Source organism: Symphalangus syndactylus, chromosome 16, assembly GCF_028878055.3.
Source record: "Symphalangus syndactylus isolate Jambi chromosome 16, NHGRI_mSymSyn1-v2.1_pri, whole genome shotgun sequence".
In the NCBI taxonomy this organism is placed as follows: Eukaryota; Metazoa; Chordata; class Mammalia; order Primates; family Hylobatidae; genus Symphalangus; species Symphalangus syndactylus.
Genome location: NC_072438.2, coordinates 16,419,198 through 16,433,536, shown reverse-complemented (window position 1 = coordinate 16,433,536; position 14,339 = coordinate 16,419,198). Strand labels below are relative to the sequence as shown.

Here is a 14,339-nt window from a genome sequence, read left to right as displayed (position 1 = left end):
GGGACAATGAAGTCTCAAGAGAATGGTAAAAATATTTTGAACCACATGAAAATGAAAATACAACTTATCCCAATTTGTGTAATGCAGTTAAAGTAGTGCCTAAAGGGAAATTTATACTATTAAATGCATATATTAAAAAAGGAATAAAGACTTAAAATTAATAATCTAAACTTCCACCTTAGGATACTAAAGAAAAATGAGTAACTTAAGGCCAAAGCAATAAGAAAAAAAATGATAATAAAAAATAGAGCAAAAATCAGCAAAGATGAAAACAGAGAACATTTTATGAAACCAGAAGCTGGTTCTCTGAAAACATCAATCTAATTGACAAACAGCTAACCAGACTAACCAAGAAAAAAAAGAAAACATGCAAATTACCAATATCAGAAATGAAAGAGCAGTCTCACTACTGATCCCATGGACAGTAAAAGCATCATAAAAGAATGCTGTGAACAACTCTATGACCATAATTTTGGTAACTTAGGTGAAATGAATGAATCCCTTGAAAGACACAAACTACAAAAATTCACACAACGTGAAGGAGATAACCTAAATAAACCACATCTATTAAATAAACTTAATCTATAATTGGTACCCTTCCAAGAAAGGAAGCCCCAGACTCAGATCATTTTACTGGTGAATTTTAGTAAACGTTTAAGGAAGAAATAATACCAATTTTCCATAATCTCTTCTAGAAAATAAACACAGAAAGAATACTTCCTAACTCACAGGGCTAGTATAACTGTAATATAAAAAACAGATAAAGAAAATACAAGAAAGGAAAACTAGAGACCTATATCTCACATGAACATAGATGAACAAATCCTGAAAAATATATTTACAAATTAAATCCAATAATTTATAAAAAGAATGATACACCATAACCAAGTGGAATTTATCCCAGGTATGCAAGGCTGGTTCAACATTCTGAAATCATTTAATGGAATACATCACATCAACAGGCTAAAGAAAAAATCCTATCAATTGATACAGAAATGCATTTGATGGAATTCAATATACACATACGATAAAATCTCTCAGCACATTATAGAGAGGCACTTCCTCAACTTGATAAAAAATACATAAAAAGCCTATAGCTAATCTCATACTTAAATAATGAGAAATTGGATGCTTCCTCTTCAGATCAAGAATAAGGCAAAGATGTCCTCTTACTACTTCTATTCAATATCATATGGGAATCCTAGCTAGTGTAATAAGACAAGAAAAGGAAATAAAAGGTATACAAATTGGAAAGGAATAAATAAAACTGTCTCTGTTCTCAGATGACATAATTGTCTACATAGAACATCTCAGAACTGACCAAAAACAAACAAAAAACCCCCAAAACTAATTGGTGAGGATAGTAAGGTTGCAGGATACAAAGTTAATATTCAAAAATTGATTGCTTTCCTATATATCAGAAATAAATGACTGGAATTTGAAATGTTAAAAATACCATTTAAAATACCACCAAAATAATAAAATAATTAGGTTTAAATCTAAAAATATGTACAGGATCTGTATGCAGATAGCTATAAAACTCTGATGAAGGAAATCAAAATATCTAGACAAATGGAGGAGTAATATTTCCTATTCATGATTTGGAAGATTCAGTATTGTGGAGATGTCAATTCTTCCCAACTCAACCTATAGAATCTATAGGTCTATAGAATATCAATCAAAATTCTAGCAAGTTATTTAGCAGATATTGACAAACTGATCCTGAAGTTTATATGGAATGCCAAAAGACCTACAGAGTCAACACAGTACTAAAGAAAAACAAAGTTAGAGAACTCATACTAATTTCAAGACTTACTATATAGCTACAGTAATCAAGATAGTGTGGTATTGGTGAAGGAACAGGCACATAGATATTGGAACAGAATAGAGAGCCCAGAAATAGACCCACACAAATATAGTTAACTGACCTTTGACAAATTCCAATTATAAGGACATTCTAGAAAAGGCAAAATTATAGAGATAGTAAAATGATCAGTGATTGCCAGGGGTCCAGGTGGAGGAGGTAAAAGATTGAATGTGTGGAACACAGGAAGTTGTTTAGGGTAGTAAAACTACTTTGTATGATAGTGTAATTGTGGATACATGGCACTATGTGCTTACTAAAATGATTGTCTAACATTTTATACAAATTTGTATCATTTTATACAATCATTTTAACAAATACATAATGCCATGTCAATGCAAAATTGACTTTATCATATGCAGATTAAAAACATCATTTAAGAAATCCAGAGAATTCCAGGAAGCAATGCAGAATGTGTCAAAATAATCTAACTGCATTTCAAATGTAAGAAACAACTTTACTGAAGAGGCTGGAAGAAAACGATGCTGACCTAAGTGACTTCGGAAATGAGTGAAGTCTTTAAATGCAAAAGAAACTGCACATAAGTACTCTACTCTACGGAGAAAGTTGTTTCCCACATGGGTCCAGGTTATCAAAACCCTGATAATGCTCCACATATGTACTGGAACTGACCACATAAGTAAATGGCTGGGAAATGATGGGAGCCACATTTTTCACTGTTGGAATGGAGAGGAGAAGGGCCAGGTGTGGTGGCTTATACATCTAATCCAAGCACTTTGCGAGGCCAAGGCGGGAGGATCATTTGAGTCTTGGAGTTTGAGACCAGCCTGGGCAACATAGTGGGAACCCATCCCTACAAAAACGAACAAACAAAAACTAGCTGGGTGCAGTGGCACGCACCTGTAGTCCCAGCTACTTGGGAGGTTGAGGTATAAGGATCACTTAACTCGGAAAGTCAAGGCTGCAGTAAACTGTGATTGTACCACTGCACTCCAGCCTGGGTGACAGAATAAGACCATGTCTCAAAAAAATAATAAAAAAGAAAAGGGGGGAAAGCCAGAATGATCCATGTGGCAATGGATTTGTGTTGGAGATATCAGTAAATTCATATTTAGCATAACATAGACACAGATTATTACATTGAAAATATTAATGGACATGTGTATATAAACACGTTAGTATGTACACATATATTTTCTTGCTCTGTCAGCTTAGAGGGCCTAGAAGTAACAATACTCCAGTAGCAATAAGCACATCTAGGGCTCAGAGTTTACTTTCTAATGCCATTCTCCAACAAAAGGAATCAGACTCCTTGGAGAAATGTCTGATTCTAGGACTGGGACAGGAAATATAAACGATGAGAATCTTTTCTAGTGCTCATCTTTTATAATGCTCACCTTTTAGACCATCTTCTAGTGCCAGAAAATAAGGAAGTACTCAGAAAAACTTAAAAGTCTGCACTGATGGGGTTATGTTAAAGGGATATGGGAGACAACAGAAAGAGCTCCCAATGTTGAAAGCTGGAACAATTAGAGCAACAAATTATTATTGGATTATAACTCAAAGTATAAAATAAATATCCATGAGTCTATACTGATAGAAATAAATAATTGAAAAACTAAATGGAAAAGAGATCATCTCCCATGCAGAATTCCAAATAATCTATGTAGACACTTTGCCCTCAAGGAGGTAGACTTATGTCCCCATTCCTTAAATGTGTGCTGCTCATAGTGACTTCCTTCCAAAGACTGCAGTGTGGAAACGTGGGGGAGTCGTAAGCACGAAGCTGTCCCCAATTGACCCCTACCAGGTTTAACCTCACTCCCAAATTCCCACGGCAGGATTTTCGTATGTGCGTCTTACGCCTTGCATTTACCAATTATTTATTTTTGTGTTAGTCAACGCAACTAGATCGAACTCCTTAAAGACAGAATACACAGGGAGCTGAGCCCCTGCTTGTAAGTAACAAACCCCAAACTTGAGCTCAAGTCCTCTCAGTCCAAGTTCCTTGGAGCTTCTCTCTCACGAGTAGGCTTCTGTGTGAAGATACAGCCCTTCAAGAAAACAGCCTTCACCTAGAATGGCAAAAGGAATGAAAGAACACTTCATTCTCACATTCCTGTGAGGAAACATGAGACTGGGTAATTTATAAAGAAAAGAGGTTAAATTGACTCACAGTTCCACATGACTGGGAAGGCCTCAGGAAACTTACGATCACAGCAGAAGGCGAAGCGGAAGAACAGCACCTTCTTCACAGGGCAGCAGGAAGGAGAAGGAGTGCCAGCAGGGGAAATGCCGACACTTACAAAACATCAGATCTCATGAGACTCACTCATGAGAACAGTACAGGGGAAACCGCCCCCATGATCCAATTACCACCACCTGGTCCTGCCCTTGATACGTGGGGATTATAAGGATTACAATTCAAGGCGACATTTGGGTGGGGACACAGAGCCAAACCATATCAGATGGATTTTTGTAAAGATGTTAAAATATAATAAAATAAGCTACCTGATTGCACACCAACATTTCATCAGACATTACAGACATAATATCTAGTATCTTCACTCTACAACATCCCTACTGTGAAGTACAACATTAGGATCTTTGTTTTACAGATAAAGAGACTGAAGTTTAGAGTGGTAAAATGACTGCTAAGAAGTTGTAGAGCCACAATTTAAACCTGGTCTATCTGATTCCAGAAACACAGGCTTTCCCCAACACATCTTGGCATTATTTTGTGCAGTGAGTTTACAAAAGGTAAATCAGCAGTTAGTGTTTCTCTGTCTATTAACATAAGGAGTTATTATTAGGTTCAAATGCTAGATTTTGAGTGGCTTGGGCACCTCCTGTTGTTGCTAACAGCCTCTTCAATCAGGCTTCGGCCTATAATTTTGAGCCATTTTTTGAAATCTTTGCATGCAATCTACTTTCAACTATGCATAATTCTATCAGAGCCCCTGTAGAAGCCGGAAATTATCAGAAATGCAGGTAATTACCATAAAAAGGTAGAGAAGAACATAGATGTGGTGGACTTTACAGATCCAATTATATCTACTTGCCCAAGAACACATGGCCCTCAAGTAGTGGGGCAGGATTTGAACTCCAGTCTGCTTATTCCCAAGACCATGCATTCTCCACTCTGCTGTCCTGTGTGTAAAAATCACTCCATTTTCTCTGTTCTCACTCGAGGCCCACTGGACCTTCTGATGGATGGGAAAACTGGCGCCATCATCTCTTCTCTCCTGCATTCAAACTGCTTACCTGCACCTTCCCGTCAATGCAGTCATGCAGTCAAGTGGCAGCTGAAGACGGTGCGCAGCTGCTGTCCCCTGGGAGAAGTGCAACCCCAGCGAAGGTCCTTGTCGGGGTGCTGCATGCATGCTGATGGGAAACTGCAAATAAGACTTGGTCTTCTGGTTGCCAATGGAAACGGGACATCCATGGCAGATAAGCATTTTAGTTACAAAACTCAGGTTCAAATTGAGGATTCCTCCCATATAGGTGGTTTGATTATAGGCAAATTATTTAAACTCTGAGTCTCAGCTTCCTTGGCCGTAAAATGGGAATAGGGATACTCACCTTGCTGGGGTATTAGTGATCATTAAAAAGTAGGTTAAAGTTGTTGGAAGGGTCTAGCGGCAACTCTCATGTGATGGGTATTTGATTTTTTATCAATCATCCCTTTTTTCCCTTGCTGGTGAGAGGACTCTCATCCTAACCATCCCCTACTGTCAGAGAATACCCATTGTAATTGTATTATTTGCCTGGCTGATACTATGATATGGCCCAGCCCCAGTGAGACATCACTGGCCTCAGGCACTACTGTGTGGATGGGAAGGGTCAGCATTTACACAAGCTCTTGGTAAAACACAAGCACTTGTATGGAGTCTGTTTATAGGTAACTGTGTGGGGGCTGTTATGTGTCCCTGGATCAAGGCCAGGAGAAAGGACAAGGTTTGGGGGCCATAAAGTGTGAATCCTGATTTTGCCATTTATGAGCTTTATGATCTTGTAAAAATCACTTCAGTTTTCTATGCCACTGAATTTCCTCATTTGTAAAATGGGAAAATAACCCTGATTTGAATTGGTGATGGTAGACCCCAGGGGCTGACACGTTTTGGCAACTGGAGTGATGGAGGGCGAATCTCTCTATTGAACACCACACAGGGAACAAAACGTTAAGACAATTTCAAATAAATGCTTCCTACATAAAGCAAACATGGGTTTTATAATAAACAGCTTTGTGCAAAACACATTTATTTTTTAAAATTCCCTTTATAAAAATAGAATATGTAACAAATACAAAACATAAGAGCAGAGAATCTGGCTATCAACACACAGCCCATAGCTTATGCAGCAGAGGATGGGGTGTGGATTGCAGGGTGGAGGTCTCCTCCAGGGCCCTGGGGAGGTGGGGCTGAAAGGAAGGAGTGTTTATGTCCTTGTGATATGGAAGAGAGGGGGCCATCTGGAAATTCATGAGACAAGATTAAACCAAGTCCGTGGAAGTCGGCATGCACTGGGGGGTCTGTGCCTTCTGCATGTGCAATTTATATTTGTGAGTTGTACATTATAAACAAACACTGGTGGGCAGGAGAAAATCATCCCTTCTGTCTTCAGATGCTCCCTCGGGGCTTTCCCTTGGGCTAGTCCATGCCCAAGGCCCTCGTGGCCTTTTTGGCATTCAGAAAGTTCTTCTTTTTCCTGGGAGGAACGTGCAGTGAGATCTCTGGCTCCTTTGGATTTCTGAATATAAAGAGCTTCTCTCCTGTGTTTAATATATCAATGGTTTCTGCCCCTACAATGGGTACAGGGGCCAGTTCGCCAATGGGCTCCAGTGACAGGTGTGGCCAACTTCCTTTTCCAGAGAATATCATCCTCTCTCTGAGAGGGAGACATGTCTTCTGTAATATGCTAAAGAAATAGCAAAAGATCAAATTCAATATTTTTGGCAGTGTACCCTCTGGAGTGTTCTGAGTTCTCCAAGAGAATCCCTCCTTGGGTCCTGAATTCCCCAACCCAGTGCCATTTTAAGGAAAGGTTATTTTTCCCCTTGGTCACCAGATTGCTGTAAAATTAGCTGAAGCCTATAACAGTGGTGCACTGTAGTCAACTCTTCCTGGCTCATGACCATTCCATTTTCAGGAGTTTTTTGTTTTGTTTGAGATGGAGTTTCGCTCTTGTTGCCCAGCTGCAGTGCAATGGCACAACCTCAGCTCACTGCAACCTCCGCCTCCCGGGTTCAAGTGATTCTCCTGCCTCAGCCTCCTGAGTAACTGGGACTACAGGCGCTTGCGACCATGCCCAGCTAATTGTTTTTAATAGAGATGGGGTTTCACCATGCCGGCCAGGATGGTCTTGGTCTCTTGACTCCATGATCCGCCCACCTCGGCCTCTCAAAGTGCTGGGATTACAGGCGTGAGCCACCACACCCGGCCCATTTTCAGGAGTTTTGCGAGCCCACTGTCGTCATGTTGTTAGCGTGACATCAGATCAGCCATGGTGGGAATATTTACACCATGGAAATTGGCAAATGCTACAAATCAGAAATCACTGCCCTCCTCCCCACCAGCCAACTGTTAAACATTTATGGGCCTCACTCTAAAAGCAGGCTGATGAAACCTGGTTACAAAGCAACAGTTAGAAGTCAGGCAAAATGTGTTTGCCATAGAAGAGTGTGGCACACTTTGAGAATGTCCCATAAAAAGGTTGCTGGAATCCTGGCCATGGGCAGTCCAACCCAACTCCCAGGCTGCTCTTGATAATGATCGTGACTACCACCAAGAGCCCTGTGCATCCTGAAAGCCACAGCGCTCTCTCTCTGCCCAAGCAGGGCAGGACAAGGCCATGTCACTGGGGATGCACCTGCTGCATGTCAATGGCAGGCTTGCTGACCCTCCCAGAAGGTATGTGGTAGATTCCACTCCATTGCCATCACCACTAATTACTGCCCTTGGAGCTAGTAAGTCTGCACAAGGATTCAAACCCAGCTCTGTGTCTCCACCATAGGTCCATGGTGCCTCTAGGCAGAGCAAAGGCCTGCAGAGTGAGCCAGGGCAGTGGGACTATCATGTCTCTTGATCTGTATCCACTCCACTTCTATTAGTGCAGCCTAGGAATGTTCCTAATGGAATATTTTAGAGTTCTATAGAATGAATTTAATTTTCTTTTTCTAGGATTGCATGTACTTCTCTTGGCCAATATCCTGATCTAACTTATCTGAGACTATATTATGATAACCAGGCTACTAATGGTTCCAAGCGTTTTATCATGAATAATCTGTGAAGCTTGGTCTCAGCACCTTCAACTGAGCTCTGAGAAATTGTGGAAGGGGCAGGACTGAGGTAGACATGTCCCTTGAACAGCCACTGTTTCCGGAGTACACACCGATATCACTGCTTAACCCCTTATGAACCTACCTGATGTTGCTTTTTGTATCCACATCTTCTCTAGCTGGAATCACAGAAGACATTGGACAACGGTCTGCAGCAATTTAAGGCCACTCTGCCCCTCACTTCCCTCTGCTCTGTAGGTGTGTGATAGCCACAGCCAAGGAAAAAGGCATTGGGGTGAAGGTAAAGAGTGCAAGGCTGGAAGTTTAAGGAAATAAAGGGGGCAGTGAGGCAGCCCCAAATCTCATGGCCACTGTTTACCAGCTGTCAGCCTGGGGCCTCTTCTTCTGACCTCCCTGAGCTTCCATTTTATCATCCCCACTTTCTGGAAGGCTCAATGCAGCAAGACATGAAAGGACTTTGTGAACAGTAGCTATAAGGAATTCTTCTAATTACATTCCATTAAAAATAGCCATTAGCTAAAATAAATACAGTAATGTAAATGTTCATAAATGTTGAGGACATTCTCTCACTGCTAGCCACAGCTCATCTTCAGCTTCTAAACTCAGCCCACTGAATAAAGATTTGTGGTCTTCAGGGTCACAAATCTTCATCTGTTTGCAGAAACCTCCTTTCCTTGTCACCTGCTGCCTCCCCAGCCTGGCCCACAGGCAGCTTAGCTCACCCCCACCCCAGCCACATGAGCAGGTGCCCATCATTACCTCTGCTTCCTCTTGCGGGCCCACAGCATCTTTTCTAATCCTCTGCTTATCAGACCTCCTCGCAGTTTGCTGTCTAAGGCTTGCCACCAGCTCTGGTGTTTCCTGTAGGCAAGAAGGGAGTCTTATAGTTTCAAAAATATAATCTTTCGCCAGGCGCAGTGGCACATGCCTGTAATCCCAGCACTTTGGGAGGCCGAGGCGGGCAGATCACCTGAGGTCAGGAGTTCAAGACCAGCCTCGCCAACATGGGGAAACCCAGTCTCTACTAAAAAATATAAAAATTAGCAGGGCGTGGTAGTGGGCACCTGTAATCCCAGCTACTCCGGAGGCTGAGGCAGGAAGAATCGCTTGAACCCAGGAGGCGGAGGTTGCAGTGAGCCGAGATCACACCATTGTACTCCAGCCTGGGCAACACAGCAAGACTCCATCTCAAAAAAAAAGAAAAAAAAAAGAATAGAATCTTTAAGTGATGAGTAATCCCACCCATCTCTCAATGCCACCTTTGGTTGCCACTAGGACCCCCCATCCCCAGAGTGTTCACCATTTATTCTTTCACTCATTCACTGCACATCCATCGAACGCCTTCTACAGCCTCATCAAGATGCAACCTCTGCCCTCAAGGGGCCAAGTCTAGGGGATCACAGACAGAAGAAGGCTGACTGGGGATGGGGGAGACATTTGAGCAAAGGGAGCCCTTGGGGCACTCACGAAGGAATGGGATCTGTGCGCTGACTTACATACTGGCTGCCTCCCCCACTGGGATGAATGCTTTACGCAACAGGGCTTTGTCTCTTACCCTCCACGTAGCCCTAGTATCTAAGACAGAGGACACAGTGGGAGCTTCACAAGTGCCTTATGCATATACAAATACAGAAGTTGGGAAAGCACAGGGGAAGGTGGGCTAGGCAGGGAGCCCTAAAGCCATGAAGGTGCGTGGTCCTAGACTGAAGGAGAGGGCGTTGGAGAGTGTTGCCCAGGAAAGTGGGAGGCACCAGGTCAAGCCAATAAAGGATGTGCTAGACTCATTCCCCTGCCTTGGTGACTCACACTTGCTCAGCTGGTGGTGGAGATGGAGCCTTCCTACACTGGGCCAGGCAGGCTCTCTCCCAGGAGTCTAACTCCTGGAGCACAGAAGGGCAGTCCTCTGAAGGCAGCACCCCAGAGAGGACGCCCTGAGTGCTTCCCTGGCCCTGCCCTTCCTGGGGCCTGAACACTGCCTCTTTCCTGGATTCTGACATGGCCCTCAATACACTCCATTGTTGCTTGGATTAATTATTCAGTTCCCATTGCTTGAAACCCAAGACTCATAACTGATGTAATGGCCGGATGCCAGGTGCTGGGGACACAAGAATAGTGTATGCCCTGCCCTCAGAGATTGGGTTAGTGGCCTGGGACTCCAGAGTCATCCAGGCTGCCTGGCCATGAGGCTGGGCAAAGAAAGGCCATGCTCATGCCCATGATGACATTGACCTCAAGCCCTCTTGCCTCGTCCTAGCTTGGCCTGTCCATCTCTCCCCACTGGCCTCTCAAACTAAGCTGGCTGAAGGGGAAGCACCAAAAACAAGGTCCACAGAGGTGGTAGGCAGGCGGAAGTGGCCTCCCTGCAGCCACACACGTTCCTACTCCAGAGTCACCTTGAATACTTGCCACCTGCATGTCCGTGCAGGCAGGCAGGCAGGCAGCGCACTGGGAAAACCAGGCTGTGAAAGCTGGTTTTATTTTTAATATTATTAATAATATTAATATGATTGGCTCCTAATATTCCATGGAGGGGAGTAGCATAGAGCATGTAACTGTCATCCTGTCACTGGACATTCAGTTTGGCAGAGGTGGCCTCCCTCTGGCTCCCTCTTGTTCCTCTGACCAGCCCACACCCAGCCCTCTGACCAGCCCACACCCAGCCCTCTGACTGCGGTCCACATCCCACTTCCTGCCTATGCTGGGCCCCAAGGCCACTGGGAAGGCTCTTCGACCCTGCGGCCTCCTGCCCACACCCGCAGCTGTTGTTCCCTTTTCCCCACCCTCCCCCTCACCCCAGTCAGACTCTATTCACCCTCAGCAGTGCTTCTTGGCTTTTGGGGTCAGATACTCTGATAAAAAGTATCTCTGATATGGAAAACATTACCCCTTTTCTCAGGACAAATGCTATCTACACAGTCATGATGGTTCAGCAGGCTCTCGGGCTCCCAGATGCCCTCCTGGCCTCCTCTGCATCCTTGCTGAGGCTGCGAGCTCTGCAGCCTGGTGCTCAACGTTTTCATCCTGGCCATGGCTTTCCTTGCAGCCTCATTCCCCACCTACTCCATCCTCAAGGGGGCACTGCTGGCTGCCCCCCAAACCCACCTCACTCCACACCCCTTCCTGCCTTTCCCCATAAAGAGCCTTTACTGACCAAATTCACACCTGGGGCGCCATCCTAAAGGAGACTGTCTATGCAGAGTTACCCATAATTAAGGAAAAAATGGGCCCGAACTGAATGTCAAGTGACAGGATGACAGTTACATGCTCTATGCTACACCCCTTAGCATGAGGAGCCAGTAAAAATAATATCCACCTGTGCCACGTGTCAATAACATTGAAAGAATAAAATTTAAATTAATAACACTAGCAGGAAATATAATCTAAGTAATGGGATAAGAATTATATAAGGGGATGTTTGCATGAGAGTTAAAAGGTAAGTAGGAAAATCGCTTGTGCTGTAAGATTCTGAAAGGCAGAATGTAGCAAGGCTGTATCCACAGCATGCTCACTCCATACTCGACACACAAATACACATATTTACATCACAACACACTCACACATTTACGTACCAACACACAAACACATGCTCCCACACTTGCAGACACACACTCATAAAACCCAGCAGAGAAACACATTCTGGAGGAAGAAATGTAACGGCATGCTAGCAGTCATTTTTCTAGGTGGTAAAACCATGGATATTTCTTTCTCTTCTTCCTCTTTTTATGCATTTTTTTACATTTTCTTTAATGGGCATGCATGAAATATTTATGGCTCTGGGTAAACTTATTTTCTTGACTCTATTTAAAAAATAAATTGGTGACAAAATTAAAAAGTATGGACAAAATACATGGGCCTCCCATGACCTCGAGGACTCATGGGGACCCTTCTGGACAGGGACGTGCCCTGGGAGGCAGCCTCTCCACGGCACTCACTTCCGCCTGCCCACGTCGGCCTGCTCCGCTCCGCCATCGCTCTCAGCTGCGTGGTCTGCATGTCTCTCGGTGGCTGAATCCAGCAGGGCCAGCAGCTGAGGCTGTGAGGCTGTGGGCAGTACCACACTGAGGAGCCGGCGAAGTGTGGCCCCGGGCACCACGGCCATCCTCGCCAGGTACGATGCCAGTCTCAGCTCCTACAGGAAACAACAGAGGGAGCTCAGACCCTCGCCGCCTCTCAACTTGAACCGTCATTTTTAATTTATCACATTCTGAGGACATTCTGTCCTGGAGTGATAAATATTTCAGTAGCTTAGTCTGGAAAACATGTTCCCGAACTTTCAGAGCTGTGAAAAAAAAAAAAACCTATTTGGTCAGCAATCTTGGCTCCCCAGGACGCTTCTAAAGCCTCCGTCCATCCCGTCCAGCTGCTCTCAAGTCACTGGGGCAGTACCCAAATCCCCACAGCAAAAGCCCTGCAGCAGGGCGATTCAAAATGAATGTACTTTCTCCTCTTCCTCACATTCTGTGAGGCCATTAGGCACGAGGCAAGCAGTGCAGGCTCTGGAAACAACAGAAGTGTCCCTAACTAGTGGGCGATTAAAGACACTGTGCTATACCCATGCCACAGGATACCACTCTGCAGTCAGAAGAAAGAACTGGAAGGATCCCAGGGGCATTTTGCCGAGTGGAAACAGCCAGTCTCCAAAGGTCACGTGCTGCGTGATTCCATGCATGTAACCACCTGGGCGTGATGAGACTTGGAGCTGGAGAGCGGCAGTGGATGCCAGGGGTGGGGCAGGGGAGGTGGGTGTGGCCTTAAAGGGGCAGCCCAGGGTGGCCTTTGTGTTGGTTAACAGCTCTGTGTCTTGATGATGGTGCTGCTGGTTACATGAATGTACATAGGATAAAATGACAGAGAACCATACGTACATTTTATATCGATGTCAACTTCCTGGTTCTGATGCTGTCTGACAGGAACCATTAGGGAAAACTGAGTGAAACTCTCTGAAACTATACTAGCTTTGTAACTTCTTGTGAATCTAAAATAATTTCAAAATTAAAAGTTTTGGCCAGGCATGGGGGCTCACATCTGTAATCCCAGCACTTTGGATGGCTGGAGAGGAAAAGAGGCCCAAGGACAGAGCTATAGGGTGCCCAAAGGCCATGAGAAGAAGCAGTGTCCAGCAAGGGGCAGCCAGGGGTGGGAGGGAACAAGTCCAGGTGCCGGAAGCCAAGGAGAGAACGTGTTCAGAAGGGTGGGCTGGGGGTCCAGAGACCACAGAGAGGTCAGGAGAAACAAAGACAGGGACTCGACCCCTTGGAAACATGGGGTCGCTATGACCTTGGTAAGTGCTTTCAGTGAAGGCACGAGGAAAGGTGCTGTTCCAAATACCAAAGCTCCTTCCATGTCCTGACGCTCCCCATCCATGGCCTCCCTCCACTGTCACACTGAAATACTCGTTCTTGCCTGACCGTCCTGCTCGCCCAGGCCCCTGAGCCCTTACCCATGAGCTTCCTTCAGCCTAGAGTATATTTCTCCCAAGCTACTCTCTGTCTCTCTCCAGCGCATTCTTTTGGACTCTACATGAGTCTTCCCTGACCCCATCTTCTGGGTCAGGTGTCCCTTCTCTGATCTCGCATTGGTTTTAACCAGCTCTGCTGTAACTGTCCCATTTCTAGTGTGCCTCTGGAACCAGGCTCTTAGGATGAAGTCAGTGACACATGCTTCTGTCCCCAGCACTTAACCCTGTTCCTGGAACAGAGAGAGTGACCAACAGACATTTGTTGGATACAAGATGGATAAACAGTGACTTCATAAACACCCGGCAGATTCACCTCTTCCTGAGGCAGGGTCTAAACCGTTATAGTTGGGATCCCACCAGTCAATGTGGGGACAGGCCAGCCCATTGTCACAGCCCTTCCAGCTCCAGTAATCCTCCAGACAAGTCAATTCACCGGGTCAAGTCTTACTAAAATTGGTGACACAAAAAGCATTCACATGGGTCATGAGCTTTGAATCTGATGCCACCATCTACAGACAGAAATGGACCACAAAGGGTGAAAAGGGAACACTTTTACACTGCTGGTGGGAATGCAAACTAGTTCAACCACTATGGAAAACGGTATGGAGATTCCTTAAAGAACTAAAAGTAGAACTACCATTCGATCCAGCAATCCCACTGCTGGGTATATGCCCAAGGAAAAGAAGTCATTGCATGAAAAAGACACACAGACATGTATGTTTATAGCAGCACTATTCACAACTGCAAAAATATGGAAT

At 44.5% G+C, this 14,339-nt stretch overlaps 1 protein-coding gene across 6 annotated transcripts in view; it reads right to left on the bottom strand.

Moving 5' to 3' along the window:
* Window positions 1–6,052: 6,052 nt before the first annotated feature.
* Window positions 6,053–14,339, bottom strand: part of EVC2 (EvC ciliary complex subunit 2) — a 145,887-nt gene continuing 137,600 nt past the window's right edge. The window contains exons 20-23 of one of the 6 annotated variants that reach the window (XM_063619376.1): window positions 12,056–12,252; window positions 9,188–9,310; window positions 8,883–8,984; window positions 6,053–6,742 (exon numbers count right to left, since the gene is read on the bottom strand). In XM_063619376.1, coding sequence (XP_063475446.1) covers window positions 6,475–6,742; window positions 8,883–8,984; window positions 9,188–9,310; window positions 12,056–12,252 — 690 coding nt within the window. In that variant the 3' untranslated portion in view covers window positions 6,053–6,474. Of the gene's footprint in view, window positions 6,743–8,247; window positions 8,355–8,882; window positions 8,985–9,187; window positions 9,311–12,055; window positions 12,253–14,339 lie in introns of those variants that run through there. The other 5 variants (XM_063619377.1, XM_063619378.1, XM_055245654.2 and 2 more) reach the window with 5 other exon arrangements.